The sequence below is a fragment of the Triticum aestivum genome, chromosome 7B (genome assembly GCF_018294505.1).
Source record: "Triticum aestivum cultivar Chinese Spring chromosome 7B, IWGSC CS RefSeq v2.1, whole genome shotgun sequence".
NCBI classification, from domain to species: Eukaryota; Viridiplantae; Streptophyta; class Magnoliopsida; order Poales; family Poaceae; genus Triticum; species Triticum aestivum.
Window position 1 is genome coordinate 724,336,782 of NC_057813.1, and position 22,827 is coordinate 724,359,608.

The window sequence follows — 22,827 nt, forward strand, 5'->3', positions numbered from 1 at the left end:
ATCGGCCCCTTCCAAGGCCGGATCGCCGCGGTCGTAGTCCGGCGATGAACTATGCGCCGAACAACCTCGATTTTGTCTTCCGATCGTAGTCCTTGCCGCGCCGGATCGTCGAGTGGCACAACTCCATCCACAATCGCAGCGACTTCCTCTTCAGAGTAACCCGGATCGAACGCCTCGCAAATAATCGGCGACGGCGTCGGCGAGTACTCCGGCGAGTCTCCGGCGCTCGCCGCATCGTCTTCGTCCTCCGCGTCTGAATCCGCTAGGGCCCAGAACCTTCCACCGACGCCCCCGCACCAGAGGCAGACGCCGGCGACAAGGCCGCGATGGGCGCCGCGGGCGCCGCCCGAGTCGCCTGGGTCGTCCGCCTCCCCATCGCCTCAAAGGGACTGCCTTCTTAAAAATGGGGAGATTTTCACTTCCCGGCCTCTGCACCAACTAAGGATGCATACGGCCATTTTAGTATGAGTACCAAGATAAACATGGTCCTCGGAATTTTTCAAATGAGTATCAAGATATTTCTTGATGAGTGGTTGCACCATACACCAAGCTTGATTCCTCAATAAACGGGAAAAAACCCCTGTGCATCACCTGTCAATTCCGGGAATTGAACTCGGGTCGTTGGGCTGCACAACCACATACCCAACCACTGAGCCAAGGCTCTCTCTGCTCTGAATATATTTCTGCTCATCTGTAGCTCATGCTCTTCTTTTTCTGCTCGTTCTGCTGGCACACGTTCCATCTGGTAAGTCGGTCGATCTTGATTTGTTCTCCTCTTCCTTTCGGTAGAAATCAAAACTCTATGACCCGCAATGACTTCATCTTTACGTACCTCTATTCTTCCAGGAAAAGATTCAAGGATTATTCGACCTTTGAGGCCTGTGAATGTATTGAGATAACTTGTTTTTTTTAACATCATACTTATTAAGATAACTTTGTTGCTTACCCATGTTGTTGTTGTATTTAGCTTTCCCTAAAAAAAACATGTACCCCTGGCTCGCCGAGGTTGTGTTTATGTTGTCGTTCCAAGGCGTCTTGCCAAATACATAAAAGTGTACGAGTCTGTGCCTGTGAGAGCCTCCACTTTGTATATGGTACTCCCTTCGTCCAAAAATTCTTGTCTTAAATTTGTCTATATACGGATGTATCTAACAAGACAAGAATTTTGGGACGGAGGGACTATATGTCGTTGCTGCTGGTGATGACCTTGGTCCTTGTTTACATTGCAATTGCAGCCACATCACTTCTATCCGCTTCGAGTGCTGTAACAAGCTAGGGCATATGACTTGGATTGTCAATCTTTTATTCCTTGGGAGTGTGTAGCTGCAATTCGTGGATTTCTCTTATTTCGATGTTGGAAGTACTGCGAAGCAAGTTAAGGAGAGAGAGATAAGAGTCAGTACTGTGGTTATTACTACTGTTGCCGAAGGATCCTCAAATTTACTCAGATTGAACATGAACTCAATGAGTGTGTGTTTTCCACTCGTTGGAGATGCACTGCTATGCCAATAGCCTATATATACAGGTAGTATAACGAGAACATGAGGTGCTACGGCTTCCCGCTCCCCGCCCCCCGCCCCCTGCGTCGCCCCCGCTCGAGCGACTCCGGCGGGATCTGAAACCCTAGCCGCCGGGGGTCCCCATCCTTCCTCCCCTCCCTCCGCCGCCGCCGAAGGACGCCGCCGGGATAGCCCGGGGCTGACGGCGGTGGCGGGGGTCTTCCCTCTTGCCTGCGCCGTGGGGGCGGTGCGGAGCCCCGCGGCGTGGGTGGCACGGCCGATCTGGCCTGGCGGCGCGGCGGGCCCGCCTTCCGGCGGCGGCGCGGCGGCTGCCTCGGCCAAGGGCCGATCTCGCCTAGCGGCGCGGCGGGCCTGCCTTCCGGCGGCGGCGCGGCGGCTGCCTCGGCCAAGGGCGGCGATGGTGGGGGTGCGGCAGCCGGCTCTGCCTCGGGCAGCGTGGCGGCGTTCGGCGGCGGCGGCCGGGTCTGCGGCGACACACCATCTGACCTCGGATCGGTGGTGGCGGCATGGAGGGCCTGGTGGTTGGGTTGGCACCATGTGGGTTGTGCCCTCCGGACAAATCTGATCTGGCCGGTGCGGCCTGCTCGATGTGCGGCAGCTCAGATCGGCGGCGACCCGTGCACACAATACGTGATGGAGGTTCTTCGAGCGGACCCGGGTGAAAACCTTGTGCTCGGCTTGATGCCAAGACCGGCGATGGTGGCACCCTTTTGTGTCATTACCTTCTTGAAGGCATCGCCGTGGAGAAGCTCTAGACCTCTATCCGCTACCTCCAGGGGAAACCCTAGATCAGTTGATCGGGTGACGGCAGCGCGGTTGGTGTCGTTTCCTCCTTGGGGGCGTCATTCTTGGAAGCGTACACGGGATCGAGGGACCAGCGGGCGCCTTTTTGGTGGAGCGGTGCTTCATCCTTCACATTGATGACGGCGGATCTCGGCGGCGTGGTGCAGTGGAGACTCGGCGCCCGATGCGCGGTGATGGACTCGCGCAGGTGGAGGTAGTTGTCTGGCGTCAAGGTGGCGTCGATGACGGAGTGACCTGACAAGGTAGAAGCCTCAATATCTGCTCTGAAGACGGACCTGTGGAAGATGGCGGCGATGACACATGTGAGTACGTCAGACCAATTTATGCCCCAGACCCGGTATGTGGCTCTGCTGGGGCTTCTGGCTTTTGATGATATGATTAGGTGAGTAGTCTGGGTATGTGGCCCAGGTAGCCCCCTGCATCATTTGGATAGTAGTAGTGGCATATGTTGCCAAGATGACGGATTCAGGCATATTGTTGTAATACTTTGTAAGGTCCTCGAGAATAATCAATAAAGTGGCCGTATGCATCTCCCAGATGCAGAGGCCGTGGGTCATCCTCCTTTTCTAAAAAAAAATAAAAAATAAAAAGATATACGCTTGACTAAATAATTGAAATTAACCTTGATCGGCACTGCACTAACTGAGTGAATAAATAAATGAACAAAGGAATGTCTGAAAACACGTACACTGTGCCCATCAGGTTTACATGGTTTACAAGAGAGCTAACAACAAGAACAACACTCAATAAACAAGAGATGTTAAATAGCGAAGGGACGAGCGAGCTCTGGAAAAAGATGATCGAAAGACTAATTGCGGCCTGCTCTTGCTGCTAATTGATGCGAATGGAGTGATGGTTCGGGTGCCCTTGCAAGGCGTCCCTGAACGCAGACTCAGCACGACGATCCACTTCATCAATATCACTGCTGCCGCGGTAGGCGAATGCTAACTTGATTTGCTTGAGAGCTAACAGGTGCTCTACGCCAACTGGGGTAGCGCCGCCCCAGTGCCTCTCAGATAAATGTAGCTCGAGCCTTTGTAGCTTGGGCATTGACCCGACCTCAAAGCACAGGTGTGCCATAACATCGTCTTCTGCAGAGTGTACCTCATGACGCTGTTCTCGAAAGTCTGCCTGAAAGTACTCCAGAGCTGGAAATAATCCTGTTCTGATTACGATAACTCCATTGGCAGCGAAATGAAACAAGTATAATCTGAATTCCATCAGGGAGCGCAGCTCTCCAAGAAGACGAATGTCATCAGTTGATGTCTCCCTAACACGCAGGTCCAGGTAACGGAGATAATGGAGATCACCAATCCACCTTGGGATTCTGAAGGTCACGATTCCATTCATTCGAAGTGTCTCGATATGGAGGGGAGGATTTGATAATGATAACAGACTGTCATTTTCAAGATTCCCGTTATGAAAAAGCCTGAGATGTCTCAGTTTACGAAGCTTTTCAATGGAGGAGGCCAAAGCATCATCAATTTCAACTGTATCTTCTATTCTGAGAAAGAGCTCTCGCAAATTTGTTAGCTCGCCCAGGCCATTGATATCCTCCGAGGAGCAACCTGTCAACTGAAACCCATTCAGAGTTCGCAATAATTTCAAGTTCCCGATCCCACTAGGCAGCCTGTGACATAGAGCAGCCAGGTGGGACAAACGGGGCAACTGAACTACATCAGACGGGATTGAACGACAAGTCATTTCCAGTGTCTCCAAATGCACTAGTCCTTTCAATTCAGACGGAAGCTTTATGTTTTCTGCTGTAACCTTCAAATACCTCAGATGTAACAATTGGTTGATATCACTGAGATCTACTGTGTGTATCTTCCAGTTTCCAATGAACAGCACCCGGAGATATCTAGCTAAAAAATACGACTCTCCAAATGATACAATCGATCTAACCTTTGACAGACTAGTATCAGTGGTCCTTGATATTGTACCATCTATTGCATCATCAGAACTCGAGCTCAGGAACAATCGGCGGACCTTGAGCTTGCGTTTATGCAGTTTTGGCATGTCATCAGAATTGTATACCACACTCATGAAATTTTCCTCTTCACACTTGCTGATAATCACTTCATGAATCATATCATGCACTGTGCAAGAAACCACATCCCCAGCGATTGTCCTTTCAGGCTGAATCAAGCTTCTATTGATAAGCTCATTGAAATAACTCCTTGCAACATCCTCCAAATCTTGCCCAGGTAAATTCCTCACAAGGCCTTCAGCTATCCATTGTCGAAGAAGATCATCCCTCATGATCTCGTGGTCCTCTGGATGCATTCCAAGACGTAAGCAACATGCCCGAAGATCAACGGGAAGATGCATGTAGCTTAGGTTTAATATATGCCTCATTCCTTCCATGGTAACGTCTATGGCAGATTGCACTCCCAAGTAACTCCTTATGCTCTCCCAATCCTGCCTTAATATTCCTGGACGACTAGCTACTATGCCAGATATTGTAATAATAGCGAGTGGCAGTCCACCACACCTCTTCAAAATTTCAGTTGAAACTTCTTCATGATGGGATGGATTGGCATCCTCAGGCCCAAGCACTCTACTAAAGAATAACCTTTTGGAGTCTTGGTCGTTGAGAGGCTTCATTTTGTAAATGCGCTGCCGGTGATTACGACATGCCAGGAAGGCCACATCTTCCACTCGTGTAGTTACTATTATTCGACTCCCATTGCTATTATCTGGAAAAGCACCACTAATTTTTTCCCATGTTGGTCGATCCCACACGTCATCGACTACAATAAAGTACCTGTCACGGTTTGAGAATGTTAGTAAGTTACATATATTACAATCTAATGTATACTTATAGATTGTAGATGAAATCATTGAATGCTTTCAAAGAGAGGATAAACTAACACAATATAAGAAACTTGGTTAAAGAAAATCTGCTTTTTTAGGCTTAATCAGGAGATTCATATGACATTCACCCCTAAGTAAGACTAACATTACATGCACAAGTTAAAATTCAATTACAATGGATTTAATGTAGCTCTGAATTCCTATGCTACAAAATCATTACTATCTCTGCCAAGATATATAGAGGGTGTATTTTTTACCATGCAAGTTCAAATTTTGACGTAAGCATCTTGTGACATATTTTGTTTCCTAATAACAAAATCACAATCATAAGAATGTCCTTTGAAATACATATTCAGTAATATTAAATGTGTGCCACACAACCCCTACATGCTTTGATTAATAATTTGTTGGTGAACCAATAGGGAAAAAGGAAGAAAAATCCACTCAAAATTTCCGAATCCCTACATTTTAATTTTAATTAGCTTTAAAAAGCAAACACAAAATCCATACATTCCATTGTGTTTCAACTTAGTTACAAGAACTACACGGTTGGCCTATACTCTCTCCTCTTCTTTCAAGGTGATGGGACAAACAAAGGTCGAGCTATCCTCTAACGGTGTCTCCCCCACAGGCATTGCAAAAATACATCGTCCTAGTGCCTGCATGCCTCCATTTTGACCGCAAATATCATGCCAGTGCTCCAGGGGCAAGGATTATTTTCCAGGCGAATATGGAGACTTATGGAGCTCCTCGAGGACTATAGAATGAAGCAATATATAGTGATGGATAAAAGATAAGAAATGATGCACTGCCAAACAGGTTATAAGATAGAAACAAAAAGGTTGCGTACACTAAAATGGAAAAGGGCTTGGGTTCAAACAGCATGTACATAAAGTCATCAACAGGTTATAATGAGGTTGAGTGTCTCTAACACGCAGTATACCACCCATTTGACTAAAGTGGCATGTTTCAGTCTCCACCATCAATTATTTTAGGAACTACTCCCTCCATCCCATATTATAAGAGCGTTTTTCACTAGTGTGAAAAACGCTCTTATAATATGGGACGGAGGGAGTATATGGAAACAACGGCCCCTTATCTTTGTCCTACAACTTCGGTCTTAATTATCTGTTTTATGAGCTCAAAAGTTTCATTTTTTTAAAAGGGGCGCTTTATTACTTAAAAGGTTTAAGCATTATACCCGGCCTCTGCATAACTATGATGCACACAACCAAACAAGTTCTCTCACACAAACGAAAATTAAGAAGGCGAAATACAAAGAAACATGTAGAGTCGTATCTCTCGCCGTATCCTGCTCAAAAGTTTCATGGCCAAAAGCTGAAATATGATTTCTCCTACGCTCAAAAGAAGTCTCTATAACAGCTGCTTAAAAAAATGTTAAATATGCCAAAGCCCCCTCTCTAATAAGGCGCGGGCCACAAATGGGCATCAATTGAATCAAAAAATTAAATCATCCACTAGCTCTAATGTGAGAGTGTATTTGAAGTAAACAAGTACCTCTTGTGTGCGAGTTGCTCTCGAAGCTTGCCGATGATGTCTTGCACATCGTGATTGCCACGAGTGTTGTTTCCCCCAAGCTTCGATTTTAGCCCAGTCAAGAGCCCTGCCATGTCAGGTCTTTGGGAAACCGACACAAATGCCTTGCAGTCGAATTGTTCGCCAATCTTGTCAAACACCTGTTTGGCAAGTGTAGTTTTACCGAGACCGCCGAATCCCACAATAGACACCACCTTGAGTTCTTGCTCACTACCCGCCAGCCAATTGACAAGCTCTTCCCTTGGGCCATCAATACCCACAACGCAGGCCGCCTCTGTGTAGAGTGCCGACACCCGAGGATCGACGGGCACAAGGGCAGAGCTAGAGCTACTGCTATCATCAAGCTTGTACCTTTTGCGTCGATGATTCGCCTCTATAGCACGATCCTTGAGCTCCTGGATCTGGATTGTAAACTGATGACGCGCCCACAGGTCCTTGACAAGTTGAGTGGTCTTCTCAATAAAACCTGCATTGGCATTGGCACTTCCAACATTGAGCAGGAAGTCGCCGATGCAATCTTCCATGTCGTAGGCCATGTCCCTGACATGGTCCCGCCAGTCCTTGGTCAAGGGGTCGAGTTTATCCCTGAGATCCAGCGCCTCCAGGAGAGCTTTCATGGAGCTGAGCTCATCCCCGAGGTGCTGCACATGACGCTCCACCCCTTTGAGCTTCTGACACTCGTCGCTCAGCAGGTCGGCGAGTTTGCCGAGGAGGTTGTTGACGATTTCTGACATCTGGATCTTGGTCTCTCGTTTCTCTCTTGGCTGATAGCTAGTAGCTACGCTTGTGTGCTGCGAGTAAGCGCGGCGGCGCTGGCTCACAGGGAGCGACGGATCTGCGGCCGGAGGTGGATTGAGCGGTGGTGCGGCAGGACGGGAGCGCGGGGTTGAGAATGTGGTGCAGAGGAGAGGAGATGTGAATATGTGATGGGGATTTGGGGCCTCCGAGAGGGATGATAAATAGTGAAGAGGGGAGGGTGGAGTCAAGGTCAAGCCGCGTTTCCGCGTCTGGGACAGGAAATGGGAAGGAAACTCACGTGACTTTGCTATAGTTGTTTAGTAGCTGAGCTGGGCCGATCCTTTGTGTGCTTCTATGAAATTAACCTTCATTTTCACCATCCTTCTAAGAACTTTCTTGTCATCTCCATGTGTGATGAAATTGAAAAAAATAAATGTGACTTATAATCATTCACAAACAGGAAGAGGTATTTAGACTTTAGAATATATCACCCTTCCTCCCTTAAAATCCTTTAACTACATATCTTGGCGTCCATCCTTGCCGCTGCCGCACACCCGCCTCGAGTCGCGGCTCATGCGACACATCCTTCTCCATGCCAGCCGACTGGTCGCGGGCTCATGCCGACACCGCATCAAGACTTCGTGAACATCGAGCGGCACGCTGCGTTGAACGACTTCCGCCGCGCCGCTTGCCTGGCCACCTATCCTCCTTCGTGACGGTGGTCCACGACGATGAGGAGCCGTCGCCACTGTGGCCACTGAGGTAGTGGAGGAGGTGCCCGATCACGCCAGACGTGGAGCAACGGGGTTACCGGCTCCGCCTTGACTGGTCGGCTAGGCGGCATGCCGACTCCTCCTTTCACGTAGGCTGGCGGCGTCGAGGGTGGTGTTGGGCCACAGTCCCACAACTACAGTTTGATCATAAGCTCGATTTGCTGCTGGTACTCCTCGTCCGTCCTCGTCGGCTCCATGAGGAGGCGCGACTGCTACATTGGTTGCTCCTCCTCATCACTAGATGAGATCTTCACGAAGGAGCCGGTCACGGTGGATGTTAAGGGCACCAGAGAGCGACGGCGGCAGCGGCAAGTTCCGAACCCGGAAAGAGATCTGGAGCCGCTGCTTGTCGGCGCGGAGAACAACGATTTTGGCATCGTCCTGTGAGCGGAGATGACAGAATGTGCCGTGAGGGAAGATGGGGGATGGGCGGTGTAGTGTAGACGGCACCAGAGCAGTGCATAAATACGCACGACCAGGCGAATGGATGGGAAACCTTCTTCAATGTGGCTCACTGGCCGGAGTAGGCTTCTCGATCGCCGTGTCGGCATTAAAGTGGCGTCGCCCGCTCGTCCGGTCGCATCTGACTGGCATCAATGTCGTGGAGTCACATTCGCTCTGAAGCGGCGCTAACCGTCATGAATGTTGCGGCAACTGCTTTGTGTGAAGAGGGTCTTTTCGGCACGGACCAAGGCGTCGGGCGCGTACGCGGCTGCTGTCCGAATGCCTGCAAAGCTCCCATTGATTTACATCCAGTTTGCGGGGTTTCGGAGAACCCGACGAGTCCACGGACCGATGAGTGCAAAGTACTACCAGACACGTTGGAAATGCCCACAGAACATTATTGCATTTAGACAAAGCTGCTAGGTTGTCGGAAACAAGCAAGAAAATACATCATGCTCAGACCATTATTTTACTCTCCACCTGTGGAAAGCCCAATGGAGCCAGAGACGGCACATTCGAGGAAAATCAGTTCGTCCTATGGTCATTGGATTCCTGGAGAATCCATTTGATGCCCCAGCATCCTTTTCAGACCATCATTATCGACTCCACCTCTCCAAGCTCTCTGTGCTAGAGTTTTCTACTCTCTCCGGTCTTAAATATTTGTCTTTCTAGAGATTTCAACAAGTGACTATATACAGAGTAAAATAAATGAATTTATACTTTAAAATATGTTTATATACATTCGTATGTGATAGTCCATTTAAAATCTCTAAAAGGACAAATATTTAGGAACGGAGGGAGTAGCTTAATAGTACAGTCAGTACCTATGCTCAGAAGATGAACAGTGTTAAGCAACGTATCTTGTGTTAGCTATTCAGCTAGTGCTGTCTATCATGAGTTGTAACGTCTAGCATTATAGCTTAGTGCTAGAATGTACTAGAAGGTTTAGAGACCTTACTCTTAATTATCACCATCCATTGATCTGTAATTGAACATGTACGTGGTGTACATAAACTGAGCAATACTAGTGTAAACTAGCACAGCAATTTAACCTATATCTGACTATACTGAATGCTATGGCACATGTTTTAAGGACACACTAGTTAGTCCTCTGGTCATTGGACCTGTCCCTAAGCACCGTTAGGAGTTTCCGACCGTTGTCTGCTCATTTGCTTCCACATGTACTCCCTCCGTCCGGAAATACTTGTCATCAAAATGGATAAAAGGGATGTATCTAGATGGGATGTATCTAGATGTATTTTAGTTCTAGATACATCCCTTTTTGTCCATTTTGATGACAAGTATTTTCGGACGGAGGGAGTAAGTACTAGGCATTATTTCCCTCCGTGTTCCTCACAAGCAAGCCAACATATCTCTGCGCACACCATTATTGTCCTCTCCACCTTGTGCTTCTCCTTGTTCTTGTGACTTGCGAATACTTTAAAATTTTATTCCTGTCTTTTACATGCGTGCAAAATTTCACAAAGAAAAGACTGATTTTGTGCTCTAGGAGAAAACTAGAAGCATAAACCGATGCTCCAAAAAGGAATCTAGAGGAAAATAATCTGCATCCTATGTCTAGAGACATAGTCGATCCCCACACCCCCACAGGGCGCTGGAATATGGTTACAGGTAGCAAGCAGGCACATCCTGCTCAGATCATCATTGTACTCTCCACCTCTTCAAATTCAAATGGAGGCAGAAAAAAATACATTTGGGGGAGAAAGAGTTCGTCCTGTGGGGACAATGCTTCGGTGTCTTAAGGCACCTACCTTTGTGTCTATGACATGTGGGTCCAACAGGTGGCTGGCCCACATGTCAGTGACCCAAAGGCATGTGCCTTTAAGGCACCGAAGCTGTGTCCGTCCTGTGGTCATTGGATTCTTGGAGCTCAGACCATTATTGTCCTCTCCACCTTTGCATGTTGCCTGCACTGCAGTTATCCACCTTAATAATGTAGTTAGCACGGATAGCTTCTCCACCTCTCTCTCTCTCTCTCTCTCTCTCTCTAGAAGATGAACAGTGCTGACGACACATGTTATCACTTTGGGGGGAAAATGATAGTTGTGTGCCATTGGATTCCTGGGGATGCCATCTGCTGGAAGGCCCAGCTGAATTGATATTTCTCTGCGGAAGTCGGCCCAGCTGAATCGATATTTCTCTGCAAAAGTCAATAATAGTAGGCGTCTTTTTTGCTTCCGTTTTCCTCACGAGCAATCACATCCTGCTCAGAACATTATTGCATTTGAGACATATATAGCTGATGGCACAGGTTAAGGGTCCGGTTCTAATTGAGCACATTTGCGAAAAATGTAGGCCGCCTTTGGTTTATAGAAATTCTGTAGGAATCTAAAAGATAGAAATTTTGTAGAAAAAATTTCTTTGGAACCCTTTGGTTTATATGAATGGCTCCTACTACCATGTAGAATATGAACCAATCCTTCACATTTCAGAGGAAAAAAGTAGCATAGACACAATGAAAAAATTCCTATCATATGCAACAAACGACATCTCTTTTCCTATAGGAACTCAGATACATGTCATCTCACTCCAAACCCAAGAACAAAAAATTTGCATAAACGTCGGCGTAAAATTGTACAGCATCAATCAAGATTTAATTATTCCTCAATGGGCTGAGAATTAATGAATCTTTCTGGAAATAATTTTGCTAGTCCGGCAGTGTCAATAGATATAGCCTATTTTCTTTTTTGGATTTGGTGGATAGCCGATGCAATTAGCGCTCCTGACTGATGCTACTACAAAAAAAAATTGTGAACGTGCTACTACTACATTTTCTTAAGAAACACCTGTAACTTTATTCATACTCGTAACAATTACAGGGTACATTGATTTGGACATAAGATCCAAGAAAATACAAAGTAACTCCGATGACTAAGAATTACAATGAAATCTCTTGAAAACGCCTTCCTCGTGGTATCAATCTTTGCTCGAAGAAATACTCCAAAGACTTCGGTAAAGATGCTGTAATTGGACCGGGGCGACAATTTTGTCACCCTTTCACAGGTTTTTTTAAAGCATGTTGAGTCGCCCATCCAAAAAGATGGGAAGCCTTGATCGATGAATGTACTTGGGCAAAATTTTGAAAACAGGAACATTTCTTGAATTCTTGAACAAATTTCGAAAACAGAAACATTTTTTTGAAATTCCATTATTTTTGAAAACATGAGCATTTTTGTAAATTCCTGAACTTTTTATATTTTTTGAACAAAAAACAGGATTTTTTTTGCAATTCTGAATAATTATTTATGAAGGAAACAATTTTTGGAAACCGGAACATTTCTTGAATTCTTGAACAAATTTCGAAAACCGGAACATTTTTTGAAATTCCATTATTTTTGCAAACATGAGCATTGTTTGAAATTCCTGAACTTTTTAGAATTTTTGAAATAATTTAGGAAACAAGATATTTTTTGAAATCTCTTAATAATTTCTTATGATGGGAACAATTTTAAATTCAAAAGAAACAGAAATTTTGTTGAAAAATCTCTAACAAATTTGGAAAACGTGAATATTATTAGCACTTTGGAGAAAAAAAATGATAAAGGGAACATTTTGTGAAATTCTAAACAATTTGTGAAAACATAATTTTTTAAAATTTCCAAATATTTTTTGGAAAGCACAAGCATTTTGAGTTTATGAACAAAATATGTCAAACAAGAACGTTTATTAAGAAATTTCGCTCATTCTCTTGTAGTTTTTTTTGCGGGGTCATTTTGTTGTAGTTATGAGTAGCTGAGTGGGTGTTTCAAGTGATGGATATCTTTCTGAACATTCTCGTGATTACCGAAATAGGCTTTCGCCCCGCTTTATATATAAAGCAAACCGCCAGAGCACGACATCGAAACAAGGTTCAACCCACGCACACACAAACAGACACACACACAAGGTAGCACACGACACAAGTACGGGGGTACTGCTGAGGGCACAGCTCAACAAGCCCTAAAAGACACACACGCCCAGACCCGACACAGGGTGGGGCAGCCACAGCAGGCTCATCAGGCTCAGGAGGAGGCGGCGGTGACAGTCGAAGCGCCATCAAGCGAAGGTCGACGATGATGGTGTTGATGGTGTCCCGGTCGGAAGGGTGGCTAAGCGGCCGCCAGAGCTGCAGGAAACCACACATTTTAAAGACAGCGTCAGTTGCACGTCGAAGGGGAACGCGCTGGATCACAAGCTTATTGCGGACCGTCCAGAGCGTCCACACGAGCACTCCAACGGAGAGCCACCTAATGTGGCGGGCCGAAGGAGGTATGGCTTGAATTTCCGCGAGGAGGTCGGTGGGGGGGGGGGTTGGTGTGGCACCAATGACCGCCAATGACTTCGTGAAAACAACTCCAAAGGAATTGAGCCGTGACACACGCAAAGAATATGTGGTTCGAGTCCTCCACCGTACCGCAGCCCATCCCCAGGGCCTTTACGTTTGAGCACCTCCACCCCAGAAGGTACCCGACCCCTAATCCATTGCCACAAGAATATCCTGATCTTGAGCGGCAGCTTGATGGCCCAAACAGCAGTGAAAGCCGCCGGGGCCGTCGACGGGGCGATGGCCTGGTACAGGGACCTAGTGGAGAAACGGCCCGAGGGCTCCACGCGCCACGATATGCGATCCGAGACCCTGTCCACGTCGGAGGTGTGGAGGGCGATGCACTCGAGCATCTCATCCCACATTCCGGTGATTGCTAGTTGTTTTTCATAATCCTCAGCGAGAAAGCTCGATTACTGGGATGTATTTCATGATGGCCAGCTGATGAAGCATGGATCATGCTTACTATATGTGCAAGAGGAAGGTCTAGATCTTCATCATCATCCTGGGCGAACGGTCGATCAGGAATTTGAAGTGGTTAGCAACAACGCAACGCAACGCAATGTATACCAAAGTTCCTAAAATTACTTGAGAACAGTATGGTATTCCTAGTGCAGACTAGGGGTGGGCATAAAAACCGAGAACCGAAGAGCGGAGCCGAAAAAACCGAGACCAAAGCCGAAAAAACCGAGTACCGAAGCTTCGGTTATACGTTCGGTTAGCAAATGGCAAAGACCGAAATTAGTTCGGTGAATTCGGTCACTCAAGACCACTGACCGAATCACCCGAATGAACCGAAGTATTTTACTATATTAATTAAAGCCCATCAAGCTAGGTCGATTAGCCCATCAATCAAGTACTACACAACAACTTTTCTCAGCCTTTTCTTTTCATCACAGCCATAAACGAACGCACGCGTTGCTAAAATAAAACAGATGCAGGCCCCACGTTGCCACCCATCAGCTTTTTTAATTGCACGATGAGGAGAATGTCTCGCCCCCAGCTGCATGCACAAAAAAAAAGTCTGACAGGCGGCGGTGGTGGTCCCGCGGCCAGCTCCTAGTGGGGGCCTCAATCTGTGATGGAAAGTGGCAGCTTAGGCTGGTCATAGTGGGGAGTAATTTAGAGTAGTAACATGCATACGTTACTACTCTATGTTATTATCCATGAGATTTTTCAAAAATATAGAAAAAAGGTTTCTTACATAAATGTATGTATACATGAACACTTTGTTTCATATGCACGAACATTTTATATTTATATTTTTGCTTGTGTGAACACTTTTCCATTTTTCGATTGTCGAAGCTGATTCTTTTAGCAAAATTAGTTAAACCAAGGAAAACAATCCCATTTCCAGCTGCACGTGTAAAATAACTATCGGCCAAAGGACAAAAAGACAGAGAGACCGGGTTCAGACTTGATCAATTCAACGCCTGAAGACTCGTCAGGTGGAAGTTACCACAGAGCGTTCCATCACCACACTGGTTCGTTTATGGTTGGGGTGAGAGTATCTCCAACTGTAGACCTCGTCAGGATCACAATAAGGGCATCTACAGTATACAGTCAGCAGTCTGTAAGAGGTTGTTTTTTGAGAATCCAGTCTGTAAGAGGTGCCAAGTACTCCCTCCGTCCCAAAATTCTTGTCTTAGATTTTCCTAGATACGGGTGTATCTAATACTAAAACGCGACTTGATACATTTAGACAAATCTAAGACAAGAATTTTGGGACGGAGGGAGTAGGATTTTCAACCACGTGGAAGAGAGAGACAGAATAAAGACGGTCGGTTCCCATAAAATCCGCTGCTTACCAACACCTTTTTCACCGTTGCATGGATAGGTCATCTGTTACGCTCCTAGAAAATCTCATTTTCTATTTTCTTCAGCACAACCAATTTTTTTTTTTAGAACGAAGGCTTAAGGGGAGCCCGACTTTGAATTAACAAAGCCATCAACCGGCCAGGATTACACAAGGCCACCAAGTAAGAGCGACCGAAAGATACAAGGGAGCTGACAGAGCTGTTTACAACGCAACGTACACTACTGCACACATAGAAATACACATGAAAAACCTGCAAGTAATGTCGAAGCCCGCTGCACATCGGCACCAAGAGCAGGGGAGCAGAGTAGCGTCAAGGATCAGCCAAAGGCCTGTAAGAACTGTGCGCAGCCGGATCGTGGGATTGGGATCACGAAACCTGTCTTCCAACGCCGAAGAAGACCCCAATCCTCTCGCCAGTGGCGGAGCCAGGATTGGAGCAAGCCCCGGGCCCAAACAAAAATTTCGCCGCAAGAAAAAACTAAACGTCCGTAAGGCACTTAGCTACCACAAAAGATACCCCATACAAAATATGGCTCAAGTGCATGAAAAATTTAGAATTGAAATCCAATGCCCAACAATACAATAAAATAATTTAAAACATGTCAAAAAATACAAAGAACGGTACGTGATAAAAAAGAGTACCAAATCAAAAGAAGAGCCAACGCCTCCTGTTTGCTTCACCAGTGCCTCCCATAATCTCATCATCGGAGGAAGAAGAGCCAACACCTTCAAGACTTCAAAAAAAATTCATAAGAGAAGGCATAAACGACATCAAGTGGAAGGATTGTCCAAGAAACAAGCTGCAAAGACCCAAGGGCGAAGCTTGGGAAGCCTCTGCTTGGACTCGCAGCCGACGAGCGCTCTCCTCCCTCGGCACCACTCACCCGGAGAACCAGACAAACCCAAGGCGGAGCCTCCAAGGAGGGAACGACGTGCAGGACGCCGCCACTGCCCAACCCGAGACGAGTTTTGGGCTTTCACCCGGGATCTGGGACGGGGATGGATACGGGAGACCTCAGCGGTGCCTCGAAGGAGAAAAGGCGATGCGCGCACGCGCCCTCACCACCGTGGTCGGAGATCCGACCAAGGGTTTCCCCCGGACTCGAGATATGCCACCGGCACCCCGCCAGCACCGGAACTGGCAGCAAAAGCTGCAGATCGGACACAGCCGAAGGGAAAGAGTGAGCAGAGGAGGAGGAGCAGCTCAACCTTCAGATCTGGAGCGGAAAGACCGCGCCACAACCACCACCCGCCAGATCCGCACAGCCCGAGCAGCCGAGGACGCCGGCCGTCACATCCCACGCACGCCGCCTGTCGCAGAGGCTGCGCCGCCTCGCCGTCCGGGGTCGCCGCCCCGGTGTCCGGAGTCCTTCGCGTGGGAACGAAGCGGCGAGAGGCCTCGCCGCCACCTTCATCGGCGGCCACCGGGGCTTGCCAGGCGTCCCTCAGGTGGCGGCGAGGGGAGGAGATGTAGGAAGGGGTGGCGGCGGCGGGGGAAAACCCTAGTCGCCCCCGGGTCGCCCGCTGGGGACGACATGGGAGCCGGGGGGGGGGGGGGGGGGGGGGGGGAGGGGGGAGCACAACCAAAACTCCAGATCGTGGGTGGATGTGCCAGATCGCCTAATAGACAGCGTATTTTACCGGGTGTCTTTTGTACCGTCTATAAAGTGACGTGGAGGTAATCTATAGACAACAGCTATCTAAACTGATGTACATGCCCTAAGTGCTCAAGAGCTGGACTAGTGCGCCACCACCCCCCTTCTTATGTGATAAGGCAGCGAAACCACCTCTGTTGTTACCCGCGTGTACCGCACTTGTGTAGCCGTTTCCTCGTATGTTTGCTCGAGTAGAAAGTTGTAGAGGCTGCTGGGCTCGCTCGTCCGCGCGCTGGTGGTTCGGAGCCAGGTCAGCTCATCATCTGCAATTCAGCATGTTACAAGCGGCTTGATCCAAAGCTACTGTCTGAAACCAGTTACAACTACCATCTTGCTGCACTTGCCTGACAGTATCAGCAGACAATGTCTCTCTGTCCGGACAAAAACCAGATGAATGCAGTGGAGTCAATCGCAATTCAAAACCGAGGGCACCAACGGGCAACGGCGTGCCAGATCAGCATCCATCGACAAGCTGCCGGACCGAGGTCAGGATCACAGACGAGTTCAGTACAACCGGAGTGCCGTCCGTCCGTGCTGCTGGTCTCCACTGCGGACATGTCTCTCTGATTGAAACCCCGCATGATCTCTGAATCCCACATTCCCACTCTCCCTTAAAAGAATGAACTCTCTGCTTATGAACTGGTTATCACTGCACTATGTGTAATGTGAACATTCTGAATTTCCGTCCATTCATAATCTGTAGCTCATTCTGTAATAATCAAAACAGGCGATAATGGACGCGGATGTACAAGTCAAAATAGTACTGTTGTTATATGTAGTGTCAAAAACGCACTTATATTATGGGACGGAGGGAGTACATACAAAGCCTGACAGATATATATATGGACCGACCAACGGAAAGATCAGTTAATAAGTTGCTCTTTTGAGCATATATTACATCGTATATGCAGTGGTGCTACACTTCCTGCTACAGTTTCATATACGCACGGCGAGAACAGAGAGAACCTACCTATTCTTTGTCAGTCAATCTCGAAACAAACCAAAGCCTGTACTATAGCATTATAACTTAAGAAGCGCTTTCTGATTACTGGACTCGGCAATTCAACAGGGCAACAACTTCCTGTGGCCTGTGGGCATACACTTGGATCCTGGCGAGTCTCCAGTTGAACTTTATATGGCGATCAATTGAAATCTAAGCCTGGCCCTGCACTGACAATGTGTACCGAAGTTCCTAAACTCACTGCAGGACCAACATTATTACTAGTGCGGAGTGTATATAAAGGGCAATCAACAGCTTCAGATGTATATGATGATCACTAAATAACAGTGCATGTATTTACAAGTCAAAATGTATCGCAAACGTTGAGTTTCCAAGTTACACATAAGTCATACAGAGACCGACGGACAGACATACCTAAAATTGAGTCAACAAGTAACAGTTCTGGGCAAATCACCCAATGGAAATACTGGCATAATTTAGACCCAAAAAAAATGACAGTGCCAGGGCAGAGAGTCGCCTTGTCAGTTCAAAAAATAAATAGTAAAATGATCATAGCCCGCAGGTAAACAAGTGGAAAATACAATTGTTCAAACAAGATCTCTTCCCGGGGATAAAACAATAGTGTTTGAAGCACTTTCTGATTACTGACATTGCAACTCAACATGGCAACAACATTCATGTCGGCGTCTGGTCCAGGCAACATCACAAAACGAACATGGAGGCAACAGTTTCTGATCCTGGCAGGTCTTGCGAGACACTAGTTCTACTCCAAGGGATCTCTCTTTTCCACCCGTATGTACGTGCTGGAAGAATTCAAGAAAGAAACCATACACGGTCAACACCAGAAGAAAGCCAAATATATAATGATGTGGCATGTATTTTTTTCCTCAAAATATATCCGAGGGGTACAGTCAATGCCACCAACCTTTGCAGACAACACCTCTTCCAAGTCTTTGGGAACAGTAGTTCAACCTTTGCAGACATACTTCCATGTCTTCGGCTTCAGCAGCATAGGCTTATCTACACAGATTAGTCATGTAAAAGTTACAGTTAGAAGAACATCATTAAAGAAAGAAATGATGGATTTAGATGAAGGAATATCTAACTTGCTCCAGTTTTCTGTCGACCTACAAGTGATGCTATTATCATTATCTGACTAGCACATTTAACACTCGCTAGTAAGTAGAAATAGAGTAGGTAATTGCTGCGTGCTTACTTCCATAAAGATGGGCATCTACGTATGCATGCTGGATGCTGCCAAGGCGTTGCTGCAGGCTTGCAGGGAGCGTCTTCAGACCAGGGCAGACTGTAATGCAAAGATATTGGAGAGATGAGTATGCTTGCGCCACATCCGGTAGGGATTCCAGGGTCTTGCAATCCCAAAGCTCGAGGAACTCCAAGGATTGGAACTCAGTAGAGCAGGATTCCAGAGATGCCAACCCACCACAGTTAACAATGTGTAGTCCCTTGAGGGACCGGGGGAGATAGAGGACCCCTGTTAAGCCGTCACAGCTGTATAATGATAAATTTTCTATACTGGATGACCCTTGATGAATCGATGATACTGACTGTCCCTGCTGCTGCTTCCTGCCGAATGGAGACTCAAGCTTTCTGCAACTAGAAATGTACATTGTCCTGAGAGATGCAGGGACGTTGAAGAGCTCAACCAAGTTTTCACAATTACTAATCGTCAGATACTCTAGACGTGGCAGGAGCTGACTGATTTCGGATGATGTTGATGGCTCAACAGCAGCTTGTGCATATCCAGTCAAATTATTGCATTGCCTAATCAGAAGCTTCCTCAAGGATACCAATCCGTCAAACAGTTTTTCTGGCCAGTGGACGAGCGTATGGCACCTCACAATTGACAAATCTTGAAGGTATACAAAGCATGCACACAGCTCCGTTACACTTACACCTGACTTAAAGTCTATTAACACCAAAACTTCTAGAGGAAAGTCTTGAGCATTCCCATTCTCCTTGATGTTCACCACTTCCCTCAAACTATTCTCAACCCCCATCGAGGTTGTATCTGTACTATGTTCAATGCTAGTCAGTTCCAGATTGGTCAATGAAGTCATATGTCTCGCTACCCACAAGAACAACTCTACCTCGCGTCCTGCCATCTTCAATACACTGAGCTTTGGTGATTTAGCTTCAGTTCTCAATTCTGGACATCCCTTAATGCGAACGTCCTGGAGGTTAGGGAAGGTCGGATGTCCTGGCAATGCTGTCAACTTTCCACAGTGCCTAATAACCAACTTCTCAAGCTGAGGAAACATTATCTCTTCTTGCATCCCATCATTATCCGTTTCCCACCATCTCTCTAAAGAGACAAGAACTTGTAGTGTAAGCTCCTTCAAATTTGGAAATGTGAAGGATGTGTTACTGTCATGGCTGAACAACCACTGCAGTTTTTCACAACGGAAGAGATGCATATGAACAATATTTTGCAACATAGCCATCCATGTTGGAAAGGTAGTAGCTCCATAGGAGTGTATCCTTATAGCATGCAGCCCATCATGAGGTTTGAGATTCGCCAGCAGTACTCTTGCATCATTCCCTCCAGCAGACCATCTTAATGTCAGTTCTCTTAGTTCTTTCTTGTTCACAAGGTTAGCCCCCGTTGCATCTTCTTCTGTCGCATTCTCTAGATTACGTAGCTCTAGTTGACCACCAAGGTTTAAATTCCCAAGCTCTCCAACATTACTGCATTTAGAGCCACTACCTGCTACAAAACATGTAAGTGTCTGTAGGGATGTAAGTTCAGTGAGGTCTCTAGGCATGCTCTTCAGCTGTGGGCAACCATGAGTGTACAGGTGACGAAGGGCAGTCATATACTTCAGTTGTCTGGGAAGTCGAGCAAGATATTCGCAGCAAGAGAGGTTCAGCGTTTGCAGGTTATACAAAATGCTGAAATCGTCAGGAAGTGCTTTGATATAACTTCCTGAGAGATCTAGGTACCTCAGGTGATGTAGATGGTCTGGTTTTAGTGGAAATGAGCTTCTGTATGAACGGAACTGTAATACTTGCAAAGCATTGTATTTCAACGGATGCTGCAACGAATTTTCCATATAACTATCACACATAAGTGTTTGGATAGCTGGAGAGCTATTCTGCATAGAAATATTCAATTGTTTTCCTGGTTTCTTGCATGACAAAAATAAATGTTGAGCAGTGTTTGGAAGCCACTCACTCTGACTTGGTTCCTCAGTTGCCAAGGCACACTCCTTTTGCATTACAGACAGTGCAACATCATGCATAAGATCATGGATTTTACATGTAGTTCTGCAATAACACAAGCCAGTTTCTTCAATCTCCTTAACTGTGGCTCGGGCTTGTTTCACATCCTGAAAGAATGACCTTGAGGTCAGCTCCTTGAAAACATGTTTCCCGATGGTTTCAAGACGAACATGCTTTTCTTCAATAATAAAGCCATGTGCAATCCATTGTTGGATCAGCTTGTCCACATCAATCTCGTAATCTTTGGGAAATATAGCACAATAAGCAAAGCATTGCTTCATATGTGACGGCAAGTCGTTGTAACTAAGCTTGAGTATTGGTAAGATTCCAATCTCCTCGGTGCAAATGCTACTTCTTCTTGATATAGCCTTCCATTCTTCCTCACTAGTCTTGGTACGCAGTACGGAGCCCAGTGCTGTTGCAGCTAAAGGAGACCCAACACATCTCTTCACAATCTCACCAACCATATTCACCAATGTGATCGGCCTGTCCTCTTTCCTCTGAAAACAACTGAATGCTCTTGTCTCAATTATTTCCTTTATATATTTTTCTTCCAAGGCTTTGAGATTATAAGGTTCAACAGTGCCCATTATTTCAGCCACTCCTTGATCACGAGTAGTTGTCAAGACCACGCTACCCATGCCACCATGTTCAAGGCGTGCCTTGAGCTTTTCCCATTTATGAACCTCTCTTGTCCAGACATCATCCAATACAAGGAGGTACCTATGCCCACTCACAACATTTTGAAGGATATCCAGCGGTGTCTTCTTCTTGGAAGCTGCCGCTTCTGTACCATCATTCTTCTTCTTTGAAGCAAGTGCTTCTGTACCATCGTCTTTCTTCCCAGGAGCTGCATCAACTATACTTTTTGCCAGAGAATCCACATCAAAGACGTCAGAGACACACACCCATAGCAGCATATTGAAATGCTTCTGAATTTCAGGGTCATTGTAAACAAGTTGTGCTAACGTGGTCTTGCCCAGATCCCCCATTCCAACGATGGGAACAACCGTGAGATCTGCATTGTTGGCCTGACCAACTATAATATCAACAACATTCTTGTTATCATTCTCCCTCGATCTGCTTGTGATGTTCTTCACATCGAAGATATCGTTATCCATCTCCCGCCACTGGTTGGTTACTGGCTGTCGTTGCTGATTTTGAAAGCCAAAGGCATTCATTTCATTCACAAGGACATCAATGTCCCGAACAACCTTGCAGAGCTTTCTTCCCATCCTGTTACGGAATACAAAACGGTTGTGAGTGGGAAAGAGTTTTACCACATGGAAGCCAAGCTCCCTGTAGTGCCCGTTCCTTTTTGCTTGGCGACGAAGTGCCTCATACTTGAACTCATCAAAGACTTCATTCGCCTCATAAGCCACCTTCTTTGTGGCCTCGAGCCAGGCCGTAACTCCTGCTTTGCGGGCTGCTGCCTGCGCAGATTCGGCTGCCACTTGCTCGGCGTCGGTGATGATATCCAAGATGAGCAGCAGTTTGCGCTTCAAGATATCATGTTGCTCCTCCATGCCCTTCATCACCTTGTACTGGTCGAGGAGGTAGCTGGACGCCTTCTCCTTCACCATGGAGAGCAGTGGTCCGACCACCATGGTGGCCACAAGCTCCGCCATTGGAACGCCAAGGACAACAAACGCGAAGAACACAGAAGCACAATGTGGAGATGAGAATAATGGTCTGAGCAAGATGTGGTTGCTTGCTTGTGAGGAAAATGGAAGCAAATAATGCTAGTATTTTTTACTTTTGGGAAGACCGAAGACGTACATGTGGATGCGTTTGGTTTGGTCTCATTGGTTAGTTTCACCCACTACCACAATATAGAAACACAGTTGTAGAATCGTATTTTAGGACTAGTTTGTTTTCTCGGGGTCATGGTGCCCGCTGGCAGCTTTGCCAACACCTTCTGCTATAGTCTGAAGGAATCCACCAACCGTCTTCAGTCAGGGCGCGCCATCGATGTCTCTGCCAGGCACTTGCTTGGAGGCTTCATCCGCGTCTTCTGCGAGACTGCAATATATTGTTTGTACTTGTGCTAATTAGGCGAGTACGCTAGCTATAAGTTAACCAATTTTCATGTTCATTACTAACGCTGGTGTCGGAAGAGAATGTAAATTACCAACACGCAATGTGATGCTTACGAACTGCCAACTTAATAAA

General features: G+C 46.6%; 2 protein-coding genes across 2 annotated transcripts; both read right to left on the reverse strand.

Annotated features, from left to right (window-relative positions):
- Positions 1 to 2,935: 2,935 nt before the first annotated feature.
- Positions 2,936 to 7,642, reverse strand: LOC123163048 (disease resistance protein RGA5). The gene is made up of 2 exons (XM_044580806.1): positions 6,660 to 7,642; positions 2,936 to 5,091 (listed from the first exon to the last, which is right to left on the reverse strand). Exons 1-2 carry the CDS (start codon positions 7,430 to 7,432, stop codon positions 3,156 to 3,158), a joined length of 2,709 nt encoding a protein of 902 aa, XP_044436741.1. The 5' UTR covers positions 7,433 to 7,642; the 3' UTR covers positions 2,936 to 3,155.
- Positions 7,643 to 17,719: 10,077 nt separating this feature from the next.
- Positions 17,720 to 22,461, reverse strand: LOC123163047 (putative disease resistance protein RGA4). The gene is made up of 3 exons (XM_044580805.1): positions 18,629 to 22,461; positions 18,338 to 18,432; positions 17,720 to 18,215 (listed from the first exon to the last, which is right to left on the reverse strand). Exons 1-2 carry the CDS (start codon positions 22,281 to 22,283, stop codon positions 18,380 to 18,382), a joined length of 3,708 nt encoding a protein of 1,235 aa, XP_044436740.1. The 5' UTR covers positions 22,284 to 22,461; the 3' UTR covers positions 17,720 to 18,215; positions 18,338 to 18,379.
- Positions 22,462 to 22,827: the final 366 nt, after the last annotated feature.